This window comes from Rana temporaria, chromosome 10 (genome assembly GCF_905171775.1).
Source record: "Rana temporaria chromosome 10, aRanTem1.1, whole genome shotgun sequence".
NCBI classification, from domain to species: domain Eukaryota; kingdom Metazoa; phylum Chordata; class Amphibia; order Anura; family Ranidae; genus Rana; species Rana temporaria.
In genome coordinates, this window is record NC_053498.1 from 136,189,537 (window position 1) to 136,214,023 (window position 24,487).

Genomic DNA, 24,487 nt, shown 5'->3' on the forward strand with positions numbered 1-24,487 from the left:
TGCAAGATAATACATCACAGGTGATATAATTTGCTGCTCAGTGATTGCAGTATTCTAGTCTGCATCTCCCCATGGTAATACATAAAGCCTGGCCTGTTAGTGGGCCCCGAGGACAGGGTTGATAACCACTGCCCTATAGGCATGGTAGCTTATTTATTTTTTTCAGCTGGATCTGGTTCTTTATCTTTGACAGTGATCCAATGGGATGTTTCAAGGGGAATCTCCATAATGTGTTTGAGGCTTCCATGCTGCTGTAATGGCAGCCATTGAATCTGGTGAGTTTGCAATCTTTCTGTTTAGTGGCGGTTCACTCGATTGGGTGACATAGACTATGGACTATTATTTGTTCAAAAGGTATTTATTTTTATGGACTATTCACTTTATGACCCCTTTCACACCGAGGCAGTTTTTCAGGTGTTTTAGCAATAAAAAATGGCGCCTGAAATATGCCTCTCAAGCCACCCCAGTCTGAAAGCCTGAGTGCTTTCACACAGGGGCAGTGCGCTTGCACGAAGGGGGGAAAAAAGTGCTGTGAGCAGCATATCTGGGGCAGTGTATGCACCGCCCCTGCCCATTAGAACGAATGGAAACCTCTTCTGAAGCTTCGCTTCATGGGCACTTTTAACCCCTTCTTGGGTGAGGGTTGACAGTGCCCTGCTACCGCCCGAAAAGCGGTGCCAACGTGCCGCTAAAACGAGCGCCGCTTTACCGCTAACACTGGCACCGCCCCAGTGTGAAAGTGGCCTTAGCCAAATGGCTTTCATTTTAGCTATGTGATTTGCTATTTACTGTCATTTCGTTTTACATTTTGTGACTTCACTTATGGGCGCTACACTTTTATGCTATTTAGGAGAGAACGGCGAGCAGCAGTGGGAACATGTTCCATCCTAAAAACCGGTGTAACCTGTTCCCAAGGGGGAACTTATCCTTTTGTCTTAAAGTGCACTTATCCTTTAAAGGGGGTTGTAAAGGTTTGTTTTTAATTTTCTAAATAGGTTCCTTTAAGCTAGTGCATTGTTTGTTCACTTACCTTTTCCTTCAATTTCCCTTCTAAATGTTGTTTTTTTTCTTTGTCTGAATTTCTCACTTCCTGTTCCTCCTCAGTAAGCTGTTCTGGCTGACTAACCACCAGCCATATGATGGGGGCAAGTTACAGGAGGAGAAACAGGAAGTGAGAAATTCAGACAAAGAAAAAAAACATTTTAGAAGGGAAATCGAAGGAAAAGGTTAGTGAACCAACAATGCACAAGCTTAAAGCGGGGATTCACCCTAAAATAGTTTTTTTGCCTAACCTATCTCTAGCCTTAATAAAGGCTTGTAGCGTTGTCAATTTTTTTTTTGTGTACACTTACCTGTCTTCAGCCGCACATCCGTGTATTCTTCCTTGCGGGGAGTGGGCGTGTGTCGCTCCTGTTCCCCGACGGGGTGCTCTGCATAGATGATTGACGTGCGCGTTATCTCCTTCCGAAAATATCCGACAGGGTCTCAGCGCTATACGGCGCCTGCCGTGTAGAGCTGACTGCGCAGGCGCTGTAAAGTGCCGAGTCCCACTCGGATTTTTTCGGAAGCCGATGACGTGCACGTCACTCATCTATGCAGAGCTTAGGAGCGCCTACTCCCCGGGGGAGCGAGAACCCGGAAGCCGGGTGAAAACGACGAAAAAAGGTAAGTAAAGTAGGGGGGAAAAAAAAAATCTAGCATACTGTTGATGTCAGCAGTATGCTGGATAGAACAGTGTTTTTTTTGTTTTGTTTTTTTAGGCTGAACCCCTGCTTTAAAGGAACCTATTAAAAAAACAAACCTTTACAACCCCTTTTAAAATAATTTTGGGTACAGTGTTGCATGATCGAGCAATTACCAGTTAAAGTAGCGCAGTGCAGAATAGCAAAAAAAAAAATGCCCTGGTCATGAGGGAGAGGGGGGGGGGGGGGGCTTACAGAGGACAAGTGGGTTAAAGCCAGAAGATATAACTGATTATTTCTATTGTGAAGGGCACTAATCAAATCACTGGAGAAATTGGGGTTGCCACTTTTTCTTCAAGCCAAACCCGAACACTTTCATTTACATTTTTGTTGGAGGGGGGACACTAGTGACTAGAGGATTGTAATAGATCAGGGACACCTTTGTGGGCCCCGAAGAAAACGGTAATGTAGCGTGCATAGTGCCCCCTCACCCTCCTGTCGGGCCCTGTTCTGAGCCACATTCCTGTCCCAATATTGTGTCTGGGTTTCAGGAGGACTGAAACCCGATCTGTCCGGGTGAATCCTGGACAGGTGGCAACCCTAGGAGAAATGTGTCAGAGCCTAAATTCACACTGCTGCGAATTCAAAATCAAGGTTAAATGCGCGATTTTACCGCGATTTTGGCCGCAATTTAATGTAAATCGCGGCCCGAAATCGCAAAAAGTAGTACAGGAACTACTTTTTGAAATCGCAGATGCGGCGTCGCACTGATTAGGACAGTGCCATTACCGACAATTGCCGCCGATTTGAGATGCGATTTGACATGTCAAATCGTTCCAAATCGTACCCAGTGTGAACCAGGGCATAAACTTGTAAAAACAAGCAGCCCCGCATACATATAGACAAGCCCCGCCCTCTCCTTCCCCCCGCCCATCCCTTGTGAGTCCACACAGCCAATTCTGGAGTTCTGATCCCCAATTCCTTCTTTATTCTTAGTCCTGGTCTGCAGACGCTTTACACTGCACAGTGCATACTGCAGACGGGTTGTAACCAAAGCAATGTTTACAACCTGGGTATGTGATCACAGCTTTCAATACACAGGAAAAGAAAAATCACAAGTTGTGGCTTATAATGACAAAGTTGCTTTTTTCTCCCGGGATTAAGAGCTAAAGTTACAGCTTGGTTGTGTAGAATTCTTCTTTTTTTTACTTTTATTTTTTTCCTACAAATGTGAAAGAAACGAGTGTAAGATGTTTCATAATCATTTTGAACATCTGATTCAAATTTCTCTTTAGATTTACAGGAAGCTCCTCTTCCATAGGGATGAATGGTACCTCATGTAGAATGCACTATACATGCATTTTATACACACTGTAAGAAATGACTTCTCTATTAAAGCGTCATTATCACCGCAGTCCTGGTAATGGCGCTGGTAATGTTATGGTTTACAGACTCTTCAATGCTAAAGTGTTGCCTATTGTATTTTACCTGTAAGCAGATCAGACTGTTGCAGGATTCTATCATTGTGTTGGTGACTCAACGACTCTAAAGGGACTTTTTTCTGGTACAAAATATTCTGCATATTATCTGTTTTGAAGAAGTGTCTCTTAAAATAAATGTTGTTTTACTGTGTGTGTGTGTGTGTGTGTGTGTTATTTTTTTTTTTTTCTATTGTAACTTATCATATTTCACTGGTTCCGGCTGCTTTCACACCTGAGCGATTGTCTGCTAGAAACTCAAACACTGGAGGAGGAAAAAAAATACCGTAGATGGTTCACATCGTCACTCCATGTCACCTGATGCTCAAACAAGTTCTGGAGATTTTTTTTTTTCTGCTCAAATAAAAAAATAAAAATAAAATTAAATAGTAATCTATGAATAAATTAAAAAATAAGTACACAAATGACTAAAAATCATGAATAAGTAAAATAAATTATTATGTAATACATTATTAAATTAACCTTAAAAAAAAATGTATTATTAACAATAATATAACAAACACCCAAATGCGAATAAAAAAAAAATTACTATTTATTATTAATAATAATCATTTATTTTGCTTTGGGGCGTTTATTTCATTTTTTTTATTTTTTTTTTTAAGGGTTAAAGTTTTTTGTTGCTTAGTATTGAATTTATTTATGATTTTTATTTGTGTATTTATTTAAAAATGTTATACATTTATTTCTATATATATATATATATATATATATATATATATATATATATATATATATATATATATATATATATATATATATATATAAACAAATATGTAGAAGAATACATATTGGCCTAAACCAGGGATCCTCAAACTACGGCCCTCCAGCTGTTGTAAATCTATACATCCCATGAGGCATTTACACACACCTTTCCCCGTTCTTCAGCTCCGGGGACCGATTGCGGGACACTGGCGGCGATCGGGTCACGGAGCTTCGGACTGGGTTGCGAGCGCGCTGCCGGCAGCGCGCTCTCAACCCCCTTGGCTGGGCTTAAAGAGACACATACAGGTACGTGATTGTGCCCAGCCGTGCCATTCTGCTGACGTATATCGGCGCGAATGGGTCCTTAAGTGGTTAAAGTAAACCTCAGATGTGAAATATGAACATAGCATATCCTTCTATAGTGTGCACTTGTCTCTATCCAGAGCAATGGGGCGGGGACCCCACAAGGTTTTTTTTTTTTTTTTCAGTGAATTTTGCATTGCGCCTTTACTGCCTGGTTCCCTACTGCGCATGCATACAAAGTGACTTCAAAGCCTCTATAGAAGTCTATGGCAAAGCTTGCTTGAAGCTCCACAAAGCCCCACCAAATGGTCATCAAAGCACCAAGCAAGGGTAAACAATTTTATTTAGTGACAGAAGGTTTGACTGGTGTTCAGAGAGCTTTAACAAAGCCTGTCCGAAGCCTTGTATTAATGTGTGTAACGAGCCCTCACTAGACCGATTTTCTGAATTGGAAGAAGGAAGTTTCCTTATACAGTGGAAACTTTGATTATGAGCCAGGAGAATTATTGTAATCCAAAGCACTTGCATATCAACGCGAGTTTCCCCATAGAAGTAATTGGAAATGAAGATAATTAGTTCCACATTGACTTCTCTTTTATGCAGTACCGCATGTGGCCAGAGGTGGGGGGGGCGCCAGAGAGACTCGGAAATGCTCAGAAACTCGTTCGGAGCTGGTCAGATACACTCGGAGAGGCTCGGAAACACTTGGGAACGTGTTGCAAGACAACATTCGTAAACCGAGTCAGGATTTATTTATTTTTTTAAATGGCTCGTATTCAGAAAAGCTTGTTAACCGCGTTACTCGCAATCAGGGGTATTACTGTATATTTTAAATATCTAGAGGATGCAACATTTTTTGGCTCTTGAAATGTATCATCTATTATCATCTAGGACTATATTATTTGTATTATTTTGTTTCATTTTTACTATCATTCAGGATTTATAAATTGTCAACAGTCTGTGCAATGCATTGCAAAGTAAAAGGACAAAGTACAATTACAAAACAATTCATTGCAGTAGGATTAGCTGAACATAAAAGTGTATTTAAACCCAAGAGCAAAAATTGATAGTATTGCAGCTTACCTGAGATGTGGTGGTTGCGCCGTAGACATCGGGCCCAGGCGCACGGAGCGTGCCATTTTTAACGGCGATCATGACGATAGTGGCGGCACCTGCACGCATGCGCGGGAGTGACTTTATCGCAGCTCCGGCCAGTCACAGCGCCGGAAACCGCGATCCCCGGAAGTCACTCCGGGAGAGATGGCGGCGTCGGAAGAGGCGAACGAGGACCGCTGCGGGGGCTTCGATCTGATGTAAATAATTCATAATGAGCTAGTATGCTATGCATACTAGCTCATTATGTCTTTGTCTTGCAGGTTGAATTTTTTATTAAATTTTTTCCCAAGAGGGTTTACTTCCTCTTTAACGTATTACCATTATTTGGCACTGCTTTACTTCTCAAACCCCAGGCACATTGGGGTTGGGGGCAGGGAGTTGACCTGGAAGGGCGAGTTCCTGAACCTATTCTCTGAGAAAAAAGACCTGATGAATGCTATTATGTTAATAACCGCTACTAAGGAGAAGGGAAATAGTGTCAATAAAACAGTATTCAGCAACTTTTCATGTTTTATTGTCCTAGAGCATTAAATCCCTGTGTTTCCACCAGACGCAGTTCTGTGTGCTTTTTTTCTGCACTAAAAATGCATGCATTGTGTTTTCCATGTATTCCAAGTTCACACCTGTACATGCCCTTAAAGTGAAAACACAAATTCCACCTGGGAGCACGTGGGTTAACTGCACTGTGTGACGCCTATTGGGGCATTCCTGAGATTCTGCCTCGGGGGGCTTTCATACAAAGTGAACAACTTCCTTCTTAGCTTCTACTCTTTCGTTTTTGGGCCTGAGTACAGAGAGAAGATGAAACATTGTGTGGTCTGTGTTCGGGGCAGCAAGGTGAGGCATGAGGTGATAGCGGAGACCTTGCAGGAGTTCATGGAGAAAGGTAAGAGGAATGCGGGTTGTGTGGTTTGTGGAGGAAATAATAAAGTTACATGATAAATCTAAAATGGATACTTTGATTAGTTGTGGGACACTGCTGGGCTTTGATTTGATGGACACTGGGCTTTGATTTGTTGGACACTCTGGGCTTTGATTTGATGGACACTCTGGGCTTTGATTTGATGGAAACTCTGGGCTTTGATTTGATGGACACTCTGGGCTTTGATTTGTTGGACACTCTGGGCTTTGATTTGATGGACACTCTGGGCTTGGATTTGTTGGACACTCTGGGCTTTGATTTGATGGACACTCTGGGCTTTGATTTGTTGGACACTCTGGGCTTTGATTTGATGGACACTCTGGGCTTGGATTTGTTGGACACTCTGGGCTTTGATTTGATGGACACTCTGGGCTTGGATTTGTTGGACACTCTGGGCTTTGATTTGATGGACACTCTGGGCTTTGATTTGTTGGACACTCTGGGCTTTGATTTGATGGACACTCTGGGCTTGGATTTGTTGGACACTCTGGGCTTTGATTTGATGGACACTCTGGGCTTGGATTTGTTGGACACTCTGGGCTTTGATTTGATGGACACTCTGGGCTTTGATTTGATGGACACTCTGGGCTTTGATTTGATGGACACTCTGGGCTTTGATTTGATGGACACTCTGGGCTTTGATTTGATGGACACTGCTGGGCTTTGATTTGATGGACACTGCTGGGCTTTGATTTGATGGACAATCTGGGCTTTGATTTGTTGGGCACTCTGGGCTTTGATTTGATGGACACTCTGGGCTTTGATTTGTTGGACACTCTGGGCTTTGATTTGTTGGACACTCTGGGCTTTGATTTGGTGGACACACTGGGCTTTGATTTGATGGACACTGCTGGGCTTTGATTTGGTGGACACTCTGGGCTTTGATTTGATGGACACGCTGGGCTTTGATTTGATGGACACTCTGGGCTTTGATTTGATGGACACTCTGGGCTTTGATTTGATGGACACTCTGGGCTTTGATTTGTTGGACACTCTGGGCTTTGATTTGTTGGACACTCTGGGCTTTGATTTGATGGACACTCTGGACTTTGATTTGATGGACACTCTGGGCTTTGATTTGATGGACACTCTGGGCTTTGATAAAAAAATTTTTAATAAATCCTTTATTTAAGAGAAAATGACAATGCAAAAATTGGTCAAATCGCCATACAGGTACATCAGACACGTAGAGTACGATATACATGAAACCTTTGACTGTCATTTCTTTTGGTTCACATATTTTAAGAGGAAATATAAGCTCACAAGTGTCCAACGTATAGTAAGGACAAGGGAGGGAAAGGTCCTGGGAGTTTTCCAGTCAGGTTTTATAAGATATGTAAATAGCCTACAACTATAACAAGGGTTTTATTCATCTTTAGTCAGAACTGCAAAGTTTGTTTTAATCTACAAAAACCTCCTACCTGCATAGGCAGATTTCTTTGTAAAAGTGAACTATCCTTTTAAGGCCACGGGGGGTAATTCATTTCAGCAATACACTACTGCTATTTGCTAAGCTGTGTCACGCGATGGGGAATATCGAAAGATATGTACATGACTTTAGAGAGAACGCTTACTGTACACCATACATGCTTTATGTACTCCATGTGTCTTTTAAAGCTCTCCAGGTCTTGAATCTGAACGGCACAAGAGCTTCGGTCTCGTTGGTTTTGGCAAAGGATGGAACCAAGGTGGACAGCAATGACTTCTTCCTCTGCTTGCCCGAGAACACTGAATTTATTGCACTTATAGGAAGCAAAAAGTGGGCGAATACTAAGACAGGTATGTGGCAATACAACATATTTGGAATTGTTGAGCTCTTTAATGCAACACGTCAGCCATGACTATCAAAGTGCTGCACTCCGTAACTACTGAATCTTAACTACTACTGTGTTTCCCCGAAGATCTACCCCGAATATAAGACCTAGCGTTATTTTCCGGGAGAGCTGCAATATAAACCCTACCCCGAATATAAGCCCTAGTTCAAAATGCTTATAGAATCCTATAATCCACTATATTACAGTATTTTATAATGTACAATGTGTGCGTTTCTGTAATATAATTGTGCCAAATACCTGCGGTACAGCGCTCAGCTATTTGGCACAATTCTATTACAGAAACGCACACATTGTACATTATATACTACTGTAATAGAGTGGATTATAGGATTTTACAAGCATTTTAACTCTGTTCACACTGGGGATTCCTGTCAGGCAGCGAGGGAGAGGGGGGGAGAAGACAGCAAATTACATGGTAAGACCTACCCCGAAAATAAGCCCTACCATGTCTTTCGTTGACAAAATTAATATAAGACCCGGGCTTATTTTCGGGAAAACATAGTAGCAGTTCAGAGCTAATTTTGATTGGGTTGTTACATTATGTGAATTGCTCTCTGCATAGATGCCAACTGTGCCAGATTTCGAGGGACTGTCCCTCATTTGTCCCTCATTTTGGTCTGATCTATATAGTTGTATATAAAATGCATTATTTATCTTTCAAAAAGTGTTTCCCACTCTTTCCTTCTCTTACTTCCTGTCCATTTAGGCACCACAGGAAGTGAGAGGAAATCTCTCCAAAGTGAGGCAAACCTTCACTTATGCCGCGTACACACGATCTAAATTTCTGACAAAAAAATGTTGGATGTGAGTTTTTGGTCGGAAATTCCGATCATGTGTAGGCCCCATCGGACATTTCCGACAGCAAAAATTTGAGAGCTGGCTCTCAAATTTTCCGACGGCAAAAGTTCTTGTCGGAAATTCCGATCGTCTGTATGCAATTCCCACGCACAAAAATCCTACGCATGTTCGGAATCATTGAACTTCATTTTTCTCGGCTCGTCATAGATTTGTACGTCACCGCTTTCTTGACGTTCGGGAAGTTCCGACAACATTTGTGTGATCGTGTGTATGCAACACAAGTTTGAGCCAAAATTCAGTCGGAAAAAAATCCACGGTTTTGTTGTCGGAAATTCCGATCGTGTGTACGCGGCATTAGACAGCTGTCCTCATTGGAAGATCTCCACTCTATTTCTGTGTTGCTGACAACTCAAAATAACGGAAAATACTTAGCGGAATTTTTATTTTTGGACACCAATACATGGCAGCATACATGTAATAGTGAATATAAGTATAGGGGGCGCTCACGAGCCAAATGGAAATACTATTGAGCAAATAGTGAATAAACAAATTTATAAGAAAGAAGCACACTAGAGTACTCTAAATAAAATGAAATGTGACACAAAAAACACAAATCAGTGTGACTTGAGTGAAAACACTGGATAAAGCAAAACTGACATAATAATGAAATCGCAAAGGTGTGATATCAATCAAAGCCCTAGCAAGATGTGATTCTTCTGTGCTGAAAAATCTTCTGTAAACAAATGATAGTGCGTAATCCTTCACCAGCTGAGCAAATTACACCCAAAGTGATCCTAAGGTGGGTTCTGCTTACCAGATAATAATGACCCCTTTAGTTAAAAAGCAGGTCAAACAGGCTTGGCGAGGCGAAACTTGCTAGTAATGGAGACTGTAGAAGCAAATAAGGAAACCCCTTCCTCCGACAGAGATCATGGATGAGATATGTAAAATATATATATAGAAGGAACTAAGGATGTTCTGACACCACTTTTTTTTAAAAAAACTTTTTTTTTTTAAGCACTCACCGATACCGATTACCGATTCTTTTTTTTAATGTCATGTGACAGTGGCACGTGTCTATTTTTTTTTTTTACAATTTTATTTTTTTACTATTTTTTGTTATGTTTTTTTTACAATGCTTTCTTTTCTTTATTTTTTTTTGTGGGGGGGGGGGGTGGATTGTGTCAGTGTGTTTTTTTATTTTTATTATTTTTCACAATTAAATTTTTTTTACTATTTATTGCATTTTTTTTTCTTTTCTTTTAGCCCTGTTGGGGGGCTTTGGTGAGATTTCATGGGTCTTACCAGACCCCTGACATCTCCCCTTTGAGACAGGGAAAGAGACTAAGGACACAGATTCCCCAGTTCCTTTCTCTGCAGCCTCAGCTGCACTGAAAATGAATGAACAGGAGACAGAGGCTCCTCTCCATTCATAAACTGAAGCATCGTAAACACAAGTTCCGATGTTTCAGTTATGTGAATGGACAGAGTCAGAGACAGTCAGTTTACCGGCTCCTTCCTACCTCCGCTCTCCATCCTGACAGATCGAGGACAGAGGGAGTGGAGGAGGACATGGAGGGGGACACGGAGCGCGGAGGGGGAGAGCAGCAGCACGGAGGGGGACACGGAGCGTGGAGGGGGAGAGCAGCAGCATGGAGGGGGACACGGAGCGCGGAGGGGGAGAGCAGCAGCATGGAGGGGGACACGGAGCGCGGAGGGGAGAGCAGCAGCACGGAGGGGGACACGGAGCGCAGTGGGGGAGAGCAGCAGCACGGAGGGGGACACAGAATGCGGAGGGGGAGAGTAGCAGCACGGAGGGGGACACTGAGTGCGGAGGGGGTGAGCAGCAGCACGGAGTGGGACATGGAGCGCGGAGGGGGAGAGCAGCGGCACGGAGCGTGGAGGGGGAGAGCAGCGGCACGGAGCGTGGAGGGGGAGAGCAGCAGCACGGAGGGGGACACGGAGCACGGAGGGGGACACGGAGCGCGGAGGGGGAGAGCAGCAGCACAGAGGGGGACAGGGAGCGTGGAGGGGGAGAGTAGCGACACGGAGCGCGGAGGGGGAGAGCAGCGGCACGGAGCGTGGAGGGGGAGAGCAGCGGCACGGAGCGTGGAGGGGGAGAGCAGCAGCACGGAGGGGGACACGGAGCACGGAGGGGGACACGGAGCGCGGAGGGGGAGAGCAGCAGCACAGAGGGGGACAGGGAGCGTGGAGGGGGAGAGTAGCGACACGGAGCGCAGGGGGGAAGAGAGGCAGCACGGAGGGGGACACGGAGCACGGAGGGGGACACGGAGCGCGGAGGGGGAGAGCAGCAGCACAGAGGGGGACACGGAGCGCAGAGGGGGAGAGCAGCAGCACGGAGGGGGACACGAGACATGGAGTGCAGAGGAGGACAGCAGCAGCACGGAGGGGGGGACCGGAGGAGGATACAGGGACAGTCAGCGGTGATCGGTGCGGTTTTGTGGGGAGTTACAAGCACTATTCACCACTGTTTAAATTTGAAAAGGGAGGGAGGGGGGGTCTGGGGAGAAGCTGTCAGGCTGTATTGAAATCTATACAGGGAGATCAGTGCTTGTAACTCCCCCCGATCATCCCTGACTGTCCAGGTATTGGGTGAAGCATACTAGTATCGTTATTGGGACAACCCTAGAAGGAACCAAATTGTGCAATCCTGTTTATTTAAAAAGCAATAAAAAGCCTGTTTGACCTGCTTTTTATTAGGGGTCATTATTATCTGGTAAGCAGAACCCACCTACGAATCACTTTGGGTGTAATTTGCTCATCTGCTTAAGGATTACTCACTATCGTTTGTTTACAGAAGATTTTTCAGCACAGAAGCATCACATCTTGCTAGGAATTTGATTGATATCAAACCTTTGCGATTTAATTATTGTTTCAGTTTTGCTTTATCCAGTGTTTTCACTAAAGATACATTGATTTGTGTTTTTTGTGTCACATTTCACTTAATTTAGAGTACTCTAGTGTGCTTCTTTATTATATATTTTTGTATTCACTATTTGCTCAATAGTATTTCTATTTGGCTCGTGAGCGCCCCCTATACTTATATTCACTATTACCTATACTAGCACGTTTACCATAGTCAGGGGTAGCAGCTGTTTTATATAATTAATTATTTGTGTAGTTCACAATAATTTCTACACATTTTTTTTGTGGCGCAAGGTACTTAAATATTTTTATAGCATACATGTAATATAGCTCCACCCCTATATCCACCCACAGGACCTGTTTAAATCTGGTAAGGGAAAGCTAGAGCAACCTCCCCCCATTCCCTGTAAAAATAACAAGATCAAAAAGGAAGGGCATCAGGAAAGAAAAATTAGACCCCTTTCACACTGAGGCGCTTTGCAGGTGCTATAACGTTAAAAATAGCGCCCTGAAAGAGCCGCTTCTCACACTCCAGTGTGAAAGCCCTGAGGGCTTTCACACTAGATCGGTGCGCAGGCAGGACAGTAAAAAAAGTCCTGCTATCAGCATCTTTGGAGGGGTGAAGGAGCGGTGTTTATACCCCTCCTCCACCGCTCCTGCCTATTGAAATGAATGGGCTGCAGGGGCGCTTTGCGAGTGGTTTTAATCTTTTTTTGGCCGCTACGGGGAGTAAAAGCACCCCGCTAGCGGCCAAATAGCGCCTAAAAATTGACGGTAACGCACCACTAAAAATAGCGGCGCTTTACCCTCAACGCATGCACCGCCCCAGTGTGAAAGAGGCTTTAAAAGAGTATTTTTTCATCTTTCCATCTATTAAATCTTCTGCCCTTTGATTGACAGCAGCGGAAGCCAATGGCTGCTCTGCTAACAATCTATCCAATCAGGACCTGAGACATCGGCTGGAGGGGGTGTGCTCGTCCCCGGCGCAAGAACGGTTTGGCTGAGGTGAGTAAAAGGGGGCTCTGGGTGGCTGGTGCTCTACAAAAGGTTTTGCACCTTAATGCATGGAATGCATTGAGGTGAAAATGCATTGAGGTGAAAAATTGCAACCCCTTTATTGGCACTGCCGCATGTCTGCTAAAGTGCAGCGCTTTTCTCTGCATGTCGGGAAAGCATGCAATTTTTGTGCACGTTCCTGACATGCAATGGTCTGAACCTAGCTATAAAGTGTATCTCTAGGCAAACCTGTTTTTTAGTTTTAGATAGAATGGAGAAAGGTTAGACCCCCTGTCAGGTTTATACTGATTTCTGCATCATAGCTGGGGAAATTCTCCCTCTCGTTTACTCTTGGTAATCGTCGTCACCAAGACAGACAATGAAGGAAAATCCAACATTTTAGAATTGTTCCCCAAAACAGGAGATGAGGGGTAATCTTCCAATGGGGGCGCAATTTTTTCCAGGCGATAGTTGTCTAATGCCGCGTACACGCGGTCGAAATTTCCGACAAGAAATGTTCCATGTGAGCTTTTGTCCGGAAATTCCGACCGTGTGTAGGCCCCATCGGACATTTTCTGACGAAATTTCCGACAGAAAAAATTTGAGGGCTGGTTCTCAAATTTTCCAACGGCAAAAGTTCTTGTCGGAAATTCCGATCGTCTGTATGCAACTCCGATGCACAAACATCCTAGGCATGTTCGGAATCACTGAACTTCATTTTTCTCGGCTCTTTGTAGCGTTGTACGTCACCGCGTTCTTGACATTCGGAATTTCCAACAACATTTGTGTGACCGTGTGTATGCAAGACAAGTTTGAGCCAAAATTACGTCTGAAAAAAAAATCCACTTTTTTTTTGTTGTCGGGAATTCCGATCATTCATACGCGGCATAAGAGACCATTTTCATTTTTGCGGTGTGTTAACGTGTGTTAAAAGGCTTTGCATTAACCTCCCTAGCGGTATGATTATTTCCGATTTTAGGTGCTGAAAGCGGTACCATTATTTGCAAGGAAATTTGGCGTTTTATACTGTAGGCCTGTAATTTTTTAGGAATAACTCACTTAAATCTGACCAAACAAGAGTCTAATAGGCATCCCGGGTATGACATTTTTTTAAAAACGAAATTATAAATTATAATATAATTAATAATTATAAATAATTCTAACAAATAATAATATAATTATAATAAAAATTATTCAATAATGTAATCAACTCAACTCAACTTTTTTATGACGAATTCCCCCACAAATCGCTATCGCACAATTCTGCAAGTGATTATAATTTTTTATCGCTGTTTTCTAGCTGCTCTAAAACCATTTTTGACATAAAGGGACACTTTTGGTTGCTATGGACAATCTACAGTTTCCAGGCAGAAAGAACAGTTTTTATATAAAAGTACATGTAGGACACTGGGCAGACCACTAGGGACAAGGGGGGTGTGTATTTTTTACATACAGTACTGTAATCTATAAGATTGCATACAGATTGAAAGTGTTGTTAAGTTTGACCTCAAATTATATGTTTTTTGGTAAATCTAAAAGAAAATTGTAGAAGAAAATTGAACATGTATGGCCAGCCTAAGGCAGTCCTTTGAACACAATGGGCTGCCAACGCCTTAAAGCCGAGGTCCACACAAAAATGGAACCTCCGCTTTTCGGAACCCCCCCCCCCATCTGGTGTCACATTTGGCACCTTTCAGGGGGGAGAGGGGTGCAGATACCTGTATAATACAGGTATTTGCAACCACTTTCGGGCATAGACTCCCGCGGGGGTCATGCTCCTTCCTGCCCCCTCGCTGTCTTCTGGGAAACACATAGGTCCCAGAAGACAGCGGGGACCAGTTAGGACGCGCAACGCGACTCGCACATGCACAGAAGGGAACCGGGAAGTGAAGCTGCAACGCTTCACTTCCTGATTCCCTCACCGAGGATGGTGGCGGGGGCAGCTGAGAGCTGAGCGATTGATCGGCTTTGGCTGCCGACATCGCGGGCACCCTGGACAGGTAAGTGTCTGTTAATTAAAAGTCAGCAGCTGCAGTATTGGTAGCTGCTGGCTTTTAATATTTTTTTTTTTTTTAGGCGGAGCTCCGCTTTAAAACGTCCCAACGCACCATAATCGTATAGTAGAATAGTATGTTTTTGAAAGGCATTGCTGTGCTTTCTTTAGATGGAGGGACTAGTTGGATGGAGCAGGAATCAACAGAAGACATGAGCAGTACAGAGCTTCCAGTGGCAGAGAAGTTCATGGAGAACTATCCCAGCATCATCCTATATTCCACACCTGATAGTACGGTAAGTTTGAAGTGCACCTGTGCCTAGACCAGACCATGCACATTAAATCACCTTGATTGGTGGGAGCAAGCTTTTTGCCGTAATCTACAAGTATGTACAACAGATTATGTCCTCCTTCTGTGCACTCTGTGTGCATCCCTCCTGAACTCTGCACTCTGTGTGCATCTTTCCTGAACTCTGCACTCTGTGTGCATCCCTCCTGAACTCTGCACTCTGTGTGCATCCCTCCTGAACTCTGCACTCTGTGTGCATCCCTCCTGAACTCTGCACTCTGTGTGCATCTTTCCTGAACTCTGTGTGCATCCCTCCTGAACTCTTCACTCTGTGTGTATCCCTCCTGAACTCTGCACTGTGTGCATCTTTCCTGAACTCTTCACTCTGTGTGCATCCCTCCTGAACTCTGCACTCTGTGTGCATCCCTCCTGAACTCTTCACTCTGTGTGCATCCCTCCTGAACTCTGCACTCTGTGTGCATCCCTCCTGAACTCTGCACTCTGTGTGCATCCCTCCTGAACTCTTCACTCTGTGTGCATCCCTCCTGAACTCTGCACTCTGTGTGCATCCCTCCTGAACTCTGCACTCTGTGTGCATCTTTCCTGAACTCTGCACTGTGTGCATCTTTCCTGAACTCTGCACTCTGTGTGCATCTTTCCTGAACTCTGCACTCTGTGTGCATCCCTCCTGAACTCTTCACTCTGTGTGCATCCCTCCTGAACTCTGTACTCTGTGTGCATCCCTCCTGAACTCTGTACTCTGTGTGCATCTCTCCTGAACTCTGCACTATGTGTGCATCTCTCCTGAACTCTGCACTATGTGTGCATCTCTCCTGAACTCTGCACTCTGTGTGCATCCCTCCTGAACTCTGCACTCTGTGTGCATCCCTCCTGAACTCTTCACTCTTTGTGCATCCCTCCTGAACTCTTCACTCTGTGTGCATCCCTCCTGAACTCTGCACTCTGTGTGCATCCCTCCTGAACTCTGCACTCTGTGTGCATCCCTCCTGAACTCTTCACTCTGTGTGCATCCCTCCTGAACTCTGTGTGCATCCCTCCTGAACTCTTCACTCTGTGTGCATCCCTCCTGAACTCTTCACTCTGTGTGCATCCCTCCTGAACTCTTCACTCTGTGTGCATCCCTCCTGAACTCTTCACTCTGTGTGCATCCCTCCTGAACTCTTCACTCTGTGTGCATCCCTCCTGAACTCTTCACTCTGTGTGCATCCCTCCTGAACTCTTCACTCTGTGTGCATCCCTCCTGAACTCTTCACTCTGTGTGCATCCCTCCTGAACTCTTCACTCTGTGTGCATCCCTCCTGAACTCTGTACTATGTGTGCATCCCTCCTGAACTCTGCAACCTGTATGTAATGCAATGCTGGCATTTAATGCCCCTTTAAGACCCTCATACTGTTTGTTAGGTATGTGTGGGGGCAGAGGTTTTGGGGGGGGGGGGGGGTGGGTTCGTGGTTGAGTTCCAGCACCTATTGTTTGAGAAACAAAGCCCTGGTAATATAACACTTGCCGGAGTTCCACTTTAACACAACAATCATACAGTAACTTTGCTTTTCCATTAGGCACATTAGATTCCTCTTAGTGATTAGAGTCATGTTAATGATCACTCATATTATTGATTAGGGTCACATTAATGATCAGAGTCACTTTTCTAGGATTTGTGCACAAACAATGCAAAGACATCTCCACCGGACCTGAATGGGAATGTGCAGAATGTCCAGCCATCGTGTCAGGAGCAACAAGGGACGCTTAGAGAACAAAGGCACACCATGAGTTTGTTATCCAGTATATATCACGTTGCAAAAGAAAAGCTCAGTCCAAAACTGCAGAGGAAAAAGCAAGTTAAAGAAGAGCTCCGGGGAAAACTACAAACTCCTAATATCTAGACCGTAAGAAGTAAACATTTACTGGAAACCACTACGCTTATTTTTGTACTTTTGCTGACTTTTTTTTATTACCTATATTCCCCTTTTTATGTTTTTTTATCCTTTGCCAATATTTCTGTTCAGGCGGAAAGCTGGAGAGCCTGCAGTGGAATGTATAATGGGAGATGATAGTAGACTTCATTGAACACTGTAAAAAATAAAAAGGTACTGCTGTGCAGATTTGTTTTCTTTTTTAGAATTTGTTTCCTTTATTTCCACCTATTGATATGGCCAGTAACACGCCTCCTGTCCTAGGGTGTCTGCATTCTGGATGGAGGAGCAAAGGAGACACCTTTGCATAGTAGCATTGTCAGTCAGGAGAAATCGTATTGGACGGACTAGCAGATTAAGTATTTGACTAACAAATTAAAGGGGTTGTAAAGGAATTTTTTTTTTTTCATAATAAGCATCCTTTACCTGCAGACATTCCTCTTTTCACTTCCTCATTGCTCGTTTTTGCTCAGAAGTTGCTCTATTTCTTCTCTGTTCTGTTCACTTCCTGCTTGTCTGATTGTTACTGACCACCGTGACGGGAGGGTTTACTGTGGTGGTCAGTGATGTGCTCGCCCCCTCCTGGGAACTACATCTCTGTGGCAGGACGCTCTCAACGTGTTAGAGACTTCAAGGAGGTGTGAATTACTGGGTGTGCCGCAATTCATACTGGGAAATGTAGTTCTTACATGAACGTGCGCCGCAAACCAGGAAGTGAATGAGAGAACAGAAACTAGAATGCCGGAGGTGATATAGATGAAGGAATTTAATAGATATTTACTCGTTTTTTAACAGAATCATTACACTATTCTGTCTGTCTACCTTGCAGACATTAATTTTAGGCAAAAAAAAAAAAAATCCTTTACAACTCCTTTAAAGCCGAACTCAAGCTAACACTTTGTAAGCAGTTACAGCAAACCGTTTTTTTTTTTTCTTTTGGAATAAAGGTTTTACATAAATTAATAAAACGTGATCAATGTAAGCACCCCAGCCAGTGATAATCGTTTTTTCTCAACCCTCTGACTCAGTGTTAGCCAGCTTTGTTGTTATTGGGGGAGACCAATTGTGGCCCTTGATGTCACCACATAAAATTAAGTAAATATACAGTCTTAAAAACAGCAGACACACAACAGGATATAGTCATAGACTATGGACATTATACAAGATACTATGGACATTATACAAGAGATGGTCAGAGACTGCAGACATGATACAAGAGATGGTCAGAGACTGCAGACATGATACAAGAGATGGTCAGAGACTGCAGACATGATACAAGAGATGGTCAGAGACTGTAGACATGACATTTGCACTCTCCTTGTGTTGTGATCATGCAATAAATCATCCGTTTAGACCAGTGGTACTCAACCTTTCCAGTGCCGTGACCCATTGATGAACAGTAAAATTATTTTTGTAGCGTGGGGTTGTCAGGACCCAAGGCAAGACAAGTAATTTGTGCCCCTAACCCAGAGGCGTTGCTAGGGGGGTGCGGGGGGTGCGGTCCGAACTGGGTGACACCCGCTAGAGGGGTGACACCATCCCGTGTTTATTTTATTTTTTTGTTAGCTGACATGCCCAGCCTGCCCTGTACCACCCCAGCCTGCCCTGTACCACCCCAAACAGCCCTGTACCACCCAGCCTGCCCTGTACCACCCAGCCTGCCCTGTACCACCCAGCCTGCCCTGTACCACCACAGCCTGCCCTGTACCACCCCAAACTTTCCCATGCCACCCCAACTTGCTCTGTGCCACCCCAGCCTGCCCTGTACCACCCCAGCCTGCCCTGTACCACCCCAAACAGCCCTGTTCCACCACAGCCTGCCCTGTACCACCCCAGCCTGCCCTGTACCACCCCAAACTTTCCCATGCCACCCCAACTTGCCCTGTACCACCATAACTTGCCCTATACCACCCCAACCTGCCCAATGCCACCCTAACTTGCCCTGTACCACCCCAACCTTCCCCATGCCATCCCAACTTGCCCTATGCCACCCTAACTTGCACTATACCACCCCAACCTGCCCTGTACCACCCTAACTTGCCCTATACCACCCCAACCTGCCCTATGCAACCCTAACTTGCCCTATACCTCCCCAAACTACCCTATATTACCCAACATGCCCTATACCACCTTAACCTGTCCTATACCACCCCACTACACCAACCTGCCACTATACCACTCTATACTACCCTAACCTGCCACTATACTGTCCTATACTATCATTTACAGGGGCTGGTTTGGGGTACGCCCCGTGCCCGTGCGCTGCCTGCTTGGTGCTGGGCAGCCTAGACAGAGGGGGGGGGGGGGTGACACCATGTTTTACCGCACCGGGTGACACCAACCCTAGTGATGCCACTGCCCTAACCCATGGGCATTTAGCGCTCCCTGAGTCCCTTCCACTCGTACAATATAAAAACCCCTTATGATACATTTTAGGATGTACCACTCTCTCTTTGTTCTCCTTTCTTTCCCTGTTATCTCTCTCTATCCTAACTTCTTGTTTTTCACCCTCATCCCTCTCTCTAGCCGTCTTTCTTGTTCTTTCTCTAATGCCACGTACACACGGTCGGAATTTCCGTCGGAAAAACCTTGGATGGTTTTTCCGACGGAATTCCGCTCATGCTTGGCTTGCATACACACGGTCACACAAGTTCTCTGAACTTTCGACCGCCAAGAACGCGGTGACGTACCACACTATGACGAGCCGAGAAAATTAAGTTCAATGCTTCCAAGCATGCCTCGAATTGTTTCCGAGCATGCGTAGGAATTTTGCATGTCGGAATTGCTACAGACGATCAGAATTTCTGATAGGAACTTTTTCCATCGGAAAAATGGAGAACCTGCTCTCAAGCTTTTGTTGGCGGAAATTCCGACAGCAAAAGTCTGATGGAGCCAACACACGGTCGGAATTTCCGACCAAAAGCTCACATCGGACTTTGCTTGTCGGAATTTCCGATCGATTGTGCACGCGGCATTATTCTTTCTCTCCCTTTTTCTTTGTTCCCTTCCCTCTTTCCTCTCCTTTCCATGTATTCTCTATTTTTATTCCTTCTCTTACTCCTTGGTGGGGGGGGGTAAGTGGCAGTGCTGGGGGGGGGGGGAGTTCTGATCAGCCAACTTAGGTGCTCTTAAACAAAGTAATTTTCTGATCTGAGAACTGTAGTGGGGACTTTTAATGGCAACTATAATCAAAGGTCTCCGGCTTCACTGTGTCTCTGACTTTGTGGTGTCTCATAGCAGTGACACCTATGCCAAAATCAGGACATAGGGTCTCCTTCAGCCCCTCCCACTTCACATTCCTCACCAGTCAGCTGACCTCTAGTCTCTGCCCCCCATCCAATACCGTGAACTGAATGGGTGGCTGCGAGGAGGCTAAGTGGGCGGCCGCAAAAAAGGCTGGGAGAGCGGCGCGGACTTCAGGAACAGCCCAGTATTTGGTGACCCCTGGCAAATCATCATTCGACCCCCCAGGTTGAGAACCACTGGTTTAGACGCTATTTACGTTGTTCTATGGTGTATTGTCAGAGACTGTAGACATGATACAAGAGATGGTCAGAGACTATAGACATGATACAAGAGATGGTCAGAGACTATAGACATGATACAAGAGATGGTCAGAGACTGTGGACATGATACAAAAGATGGTCAGAGTATGTGGGCATGATACAAGAGATGATCAGAGACTGTAGACATAATACAAGAGATGGTCAGAGACTGTAGACATGATACAAGAGATGGTCAGAGTCTGTGGGCATGATACAAGAGATGGTCAGAGTCTGTGGGCATGATACAAGAGATGGTCAGAGTCTGTGGGCATGATACAAGAGATGGTCAGAGTCTGTGGGCATGATACAAGAGATGGTCAGAGTCTGTAGACATGATACAAGAGATGGTCAGAGTCTGTAAACATGATACAGTACAAGACATGGCCAGAGACAATCTGCCAATTTGAATGGTTATGACAGACTGCCAAGCAGAAGCAGTGGTTGGCTCTTACTTTATCTGCTATAACAGTGGAGGCAGAATTAACTACATGATAACTACGTGGACATGATACAAAAGATGGTCAGAGTATGTGGGCATGATACAAGAGATGGTCAGAGACTGTAGACATAATACAAGAGATGGTCAGAGTCTGTGGGCATGATACAAGAGATGGTCAGAGTCTGTGGGCATGATACAAGAGATGGTCAGAGTCTGTGGGCATGATACAAGAGATGGTCAGAGTCTGTGGGCATGATACAAGAGATGGTCAGAGTCTGTGGGCATGATACAAGAGATGGTCAGAGTCTGTGGGCATGATACAAGAGATGGTCAGAGTCTGTGGGCATGATACAAGAGATGGTCAGAGTCTGTAGACATGATACAGTACAAGACATGGCCAGAGACAATCTGCCAATTTGAATGGTTATGACAGACTGCCAAGCAGAAGCAGTGGTTGGCTCTTACTTTATCTGCTATAACAGTGGAGGCGGAATTAACTACTGGCTGGGGGAGTCCACTTTGGGACCTTCGGGTGTATTTATAGAAAAATTCACAGAGCTATTCATGACACAAAAGTTTTTAAGATATTTTCTCCCCAGGTGAAATGTTTTTCATTCATAGGCAATAGAATAAATCAGGGAAATAGTGTATTAGGGCCACTTATTCCCGATTCACTTTCTTCGGTATGAATGAAAAACATTCAACCTGAAGGGAAAACAGCCTTATAACATTTGTATTTGCCCAGGACACAAAAAAAAAAAATAGGTCTGCAATATTTAAATACATAAATATACCCTCTTAGTGTCCCATGCTGACCGATCTTCTATTTGCTTCAGACGGGTTTTGCATCCAATAAAAGTCTATGGGAAGAGGGCAACTTCAGGTCGAATGTGCCTATCAAGGAATTCTGAAGGATCTCAGAAGCGTCTCAAACAGATGTCTTCAACACTAACCCAAAGCCCATTGACAAAAGCCTATGGGCCGGATTCAGGTAGGGGCGCGCATTGTTACGGCGGTGCAGCGTATCGTATTTACACTACGCTGCCGTAAGTCAGAGAGGCAAGTGCTGTATTCACAAAGCACTTGCCTCCTAAGTTACGGCGGCGTAGCGTAAATAAGGCCGGCGTAAGCGCGCGTAATTCAAATGAGGATGAGGGGGCGTGTTTTATGTTAATTTTTGGTGACCCGACGTGATTGACGTTTTTCCCGAACGGCGCATGCGCCTTCCGTGGAATTTCCCAGTGTGCATTGCTCCAAAGTACGCCGCAAGGACGTCATTGGTTTGGACGTGAACGTAAATTACGTCCAGCACCATTCACGGACGAGTTACGCAAACGACGTAAAATTTTCAAATTTCGACGCGGGAACGACGGCCATACTTAACATTGGCTACGCCACCTAGGGGGCATGTTTATCTTTACGCGGCGTATCTCTTACGGAAACGGCGTATCTTTACTGCGACGGGCAAGCGTACATTCGTGAATCAGCGTATCTAGTAATTTACATATTCTACGCCGAAATCAATGGAAGCGCCACCTAGCGGCCAGCGGAAATATTGCACCCTAAGATACGATGGCGCAAGCCGTCGTATCTTAGCTAGGTTTAAGTGTATCTCAGTTTGAGCATACACTTAAACTTACGACGGGCTTAGATTCCGAGTTACGTCGGCGTATCTACTGATTCGCCGGCGTAACTCTTTGTGAATCCGGCCTACTATTGTGATGATTTGGGGCCTGAATGGAAAAAGTAGAAAACTCACGGCCATCTCCGATGATGCTCATTGAACCCACTGATGACCACCCAACATTTGGCATAGTTGGCTTTTAACACGACATAGCCTGATGAAGAAATTAGCCATTGGCACCTCTGCGGACATATTTTTGATTTCTCGCGCTTCCTAAGAGGCGCTTTTCACTTTATGGTAACCTGACCATATCTGCCAGCAATGACTCGAGAATTACAACATGTTCATTGATAATAAAACTGATTTATCACTTAATGAAAAGTGAAGCAAATTGCTTGGCCAGGAAGCATGATTCAAACCTTACGCCAGCATCCAGTATTTACCTCTCTTTCTATGGGATTGGAACAAAAACCGCTGAAGCCAGCGAAACTCGGGAGGAAGAGGATTAACCCCTGCCGCTCATAACTCACCCCCTTTAGTGAAACATTACGTTCCCAATGAACTATTAATCAATGGTACAATGTGGGGAGGGAGGCTGGGCTGCGAATGAATTACGATCACAAAGTGATTCATATCTGTGTTCGGATCGGTAGATTACAGTGTAAAAATGTTTAATTAATCCCTAGTTATTGATTGCCCAGGTATAATGCTCTGGTGTTTTAAGGCAGATAATAGCGGATATGAATCTACCGTACGAGCTGACGGCTCCAAGAATAACATTTTCACGGCTGCCAGATGAGTCAGGCTGAACCAGCAATGACCAACGATCTTAAAGAGTATGCAAACCCAACATTTCATTTTCCTGATATGTGCTTGCTGTACCATACACTTGTATGAAAAAGTCTCCTGTTCTCTTTGTATTGCTTCCTTTGTGTGAAATCCTTGGTGTTCCTGACAGTTCTCTGCTTTCCTATTAACAACTGAGCACACTAGACAGGTGAGCACAGTATGGTCAGTTCTCTAGCTGTGCTGAGAACTCAACCTCCTCCCACCTCCTGCACAACCATTTACTTGGAAGTTCAGTGAGCTGCTGTTTCTCCTCCCCCAATGCTCTGACCTCCTTATGCAGCTGAGAATATAGGTCACGTGATCACATTTAAAAATGAAGATGGGGAAAAATAAATAAAAAAAAGGTATTTTATATTTTTTTATATATACACTATATTAACCAAAAGTATTGGGACAACTGCCTTTACACGCACATGAACTTTAATGGCATCCCAGTCTTAGTCCGGTAGTCATTGTGCTGCTTGTTTCTTTTTAACTTATCTCTGTATTGTAAATGTTGAAATTATCCCTAAACAAAATTTATATATATATATATATATATATATATATATACACATACATACACACTTTGGCCCAGATCAAAGGCGCACATTATGCCGCCGTAGAGCAAGCACTGTACGCTACGCCAACGCAGCGCAGAGAGGCAAGCATTGCATTCAGCAAGCCAGTGCTCCCAACGCTGCGCCAGCGTGGCGTGGGTTTCGAAGTCGCACACTGGCGTAGGTTGAAGTGGGCATGACCCCATGCAAATGAGGCGTGACCCCATGCAAATGAGGCGTGACCCCATGGAAATGATAGGACGAGCGCCAGACAGGTACGTATCACGAACTGCGCATGGACGTAAGCACAGCACCCCCATGCGCCTGCTTACAACCACGCCGGCACAACTGCCTAAGCTACGCCGGATCCATGCGTACGCCGTGAACATAACGTACGCCCAGCCAGACACACGTCCAACGCACAATACGCCGGCTTGTGTTCCCTGGTGCAGACCTCTGCATGTCTGTTGCCGGGTTGCACCTCCTTTATGGGGAATAACTTTACGCCGGACGTACAACTTACGCGCATCTCGCGTAT

General features: G+C 44.7%; 1 protein-coding gene across 2 annotated transcripts; it reads left to right on the forward strand.

Annotated features, from left to right (window-relative positions):
- The first annotated feature begins 165 nt into the window (after positions 1-165).
- On the forward strand, positions 166-17,153 carry LOC120915659 (DNA fragmentation factor subunit alpha-like). 2 transcript variants are annotated; one of them, XM_040326353.1, is made up of 4 exons: positions 166-275; positions 7,842-8,003; positions 14,904-15,028; positions 16,693-17,153. In XM_040326353.1, exons 1-4 carry the CDS (start codon positions 257-259, stop codon positions 16,921-16,923), a joined length of 537 nt encoding a protein of 178 aa, XP_040182287.1. In that variant the 5' UTR covers positions 166-256; the 3' UTR covers positions 16,924-17,153. The 2 variants fall into 2 exon arrangements, with proteins under 2 accessions (XP_040182287.1, XP_040182286.1); XM_040326352.1 differs by lacking the exon at positions 166-275 and adding an exon at positions 6,047-6,188.
- Positions 17,154-24,487: the final 7,334 nt, after the last annotated feature.

Excerpts from the sequence above, each read along its gene's own strand:
- LOC120915659 (XM_040326352.1), top strand. The coding sequence starts at position 6,104 with ATGAAACATTGTGTGGTCTGTGTTCGGGGCAGCAAGGTGAGGCATGAG. Across the intron at positions 6,189-7,841 it reads GCAGGAGTTCATGGAGAAAG|CTCTCCAGGTCTTGAATCTG; the intron begins GTAAGAGGAATG and ends TGTCTTTTAAAG. Across the intron at positions 15,029-16,692 it reads ATTCCACACCTGATAGTACG|GATTTGTGCACAAACAATGC; the intron begins GTAAGTTTGAAG and ends TCACTTTTCTAG.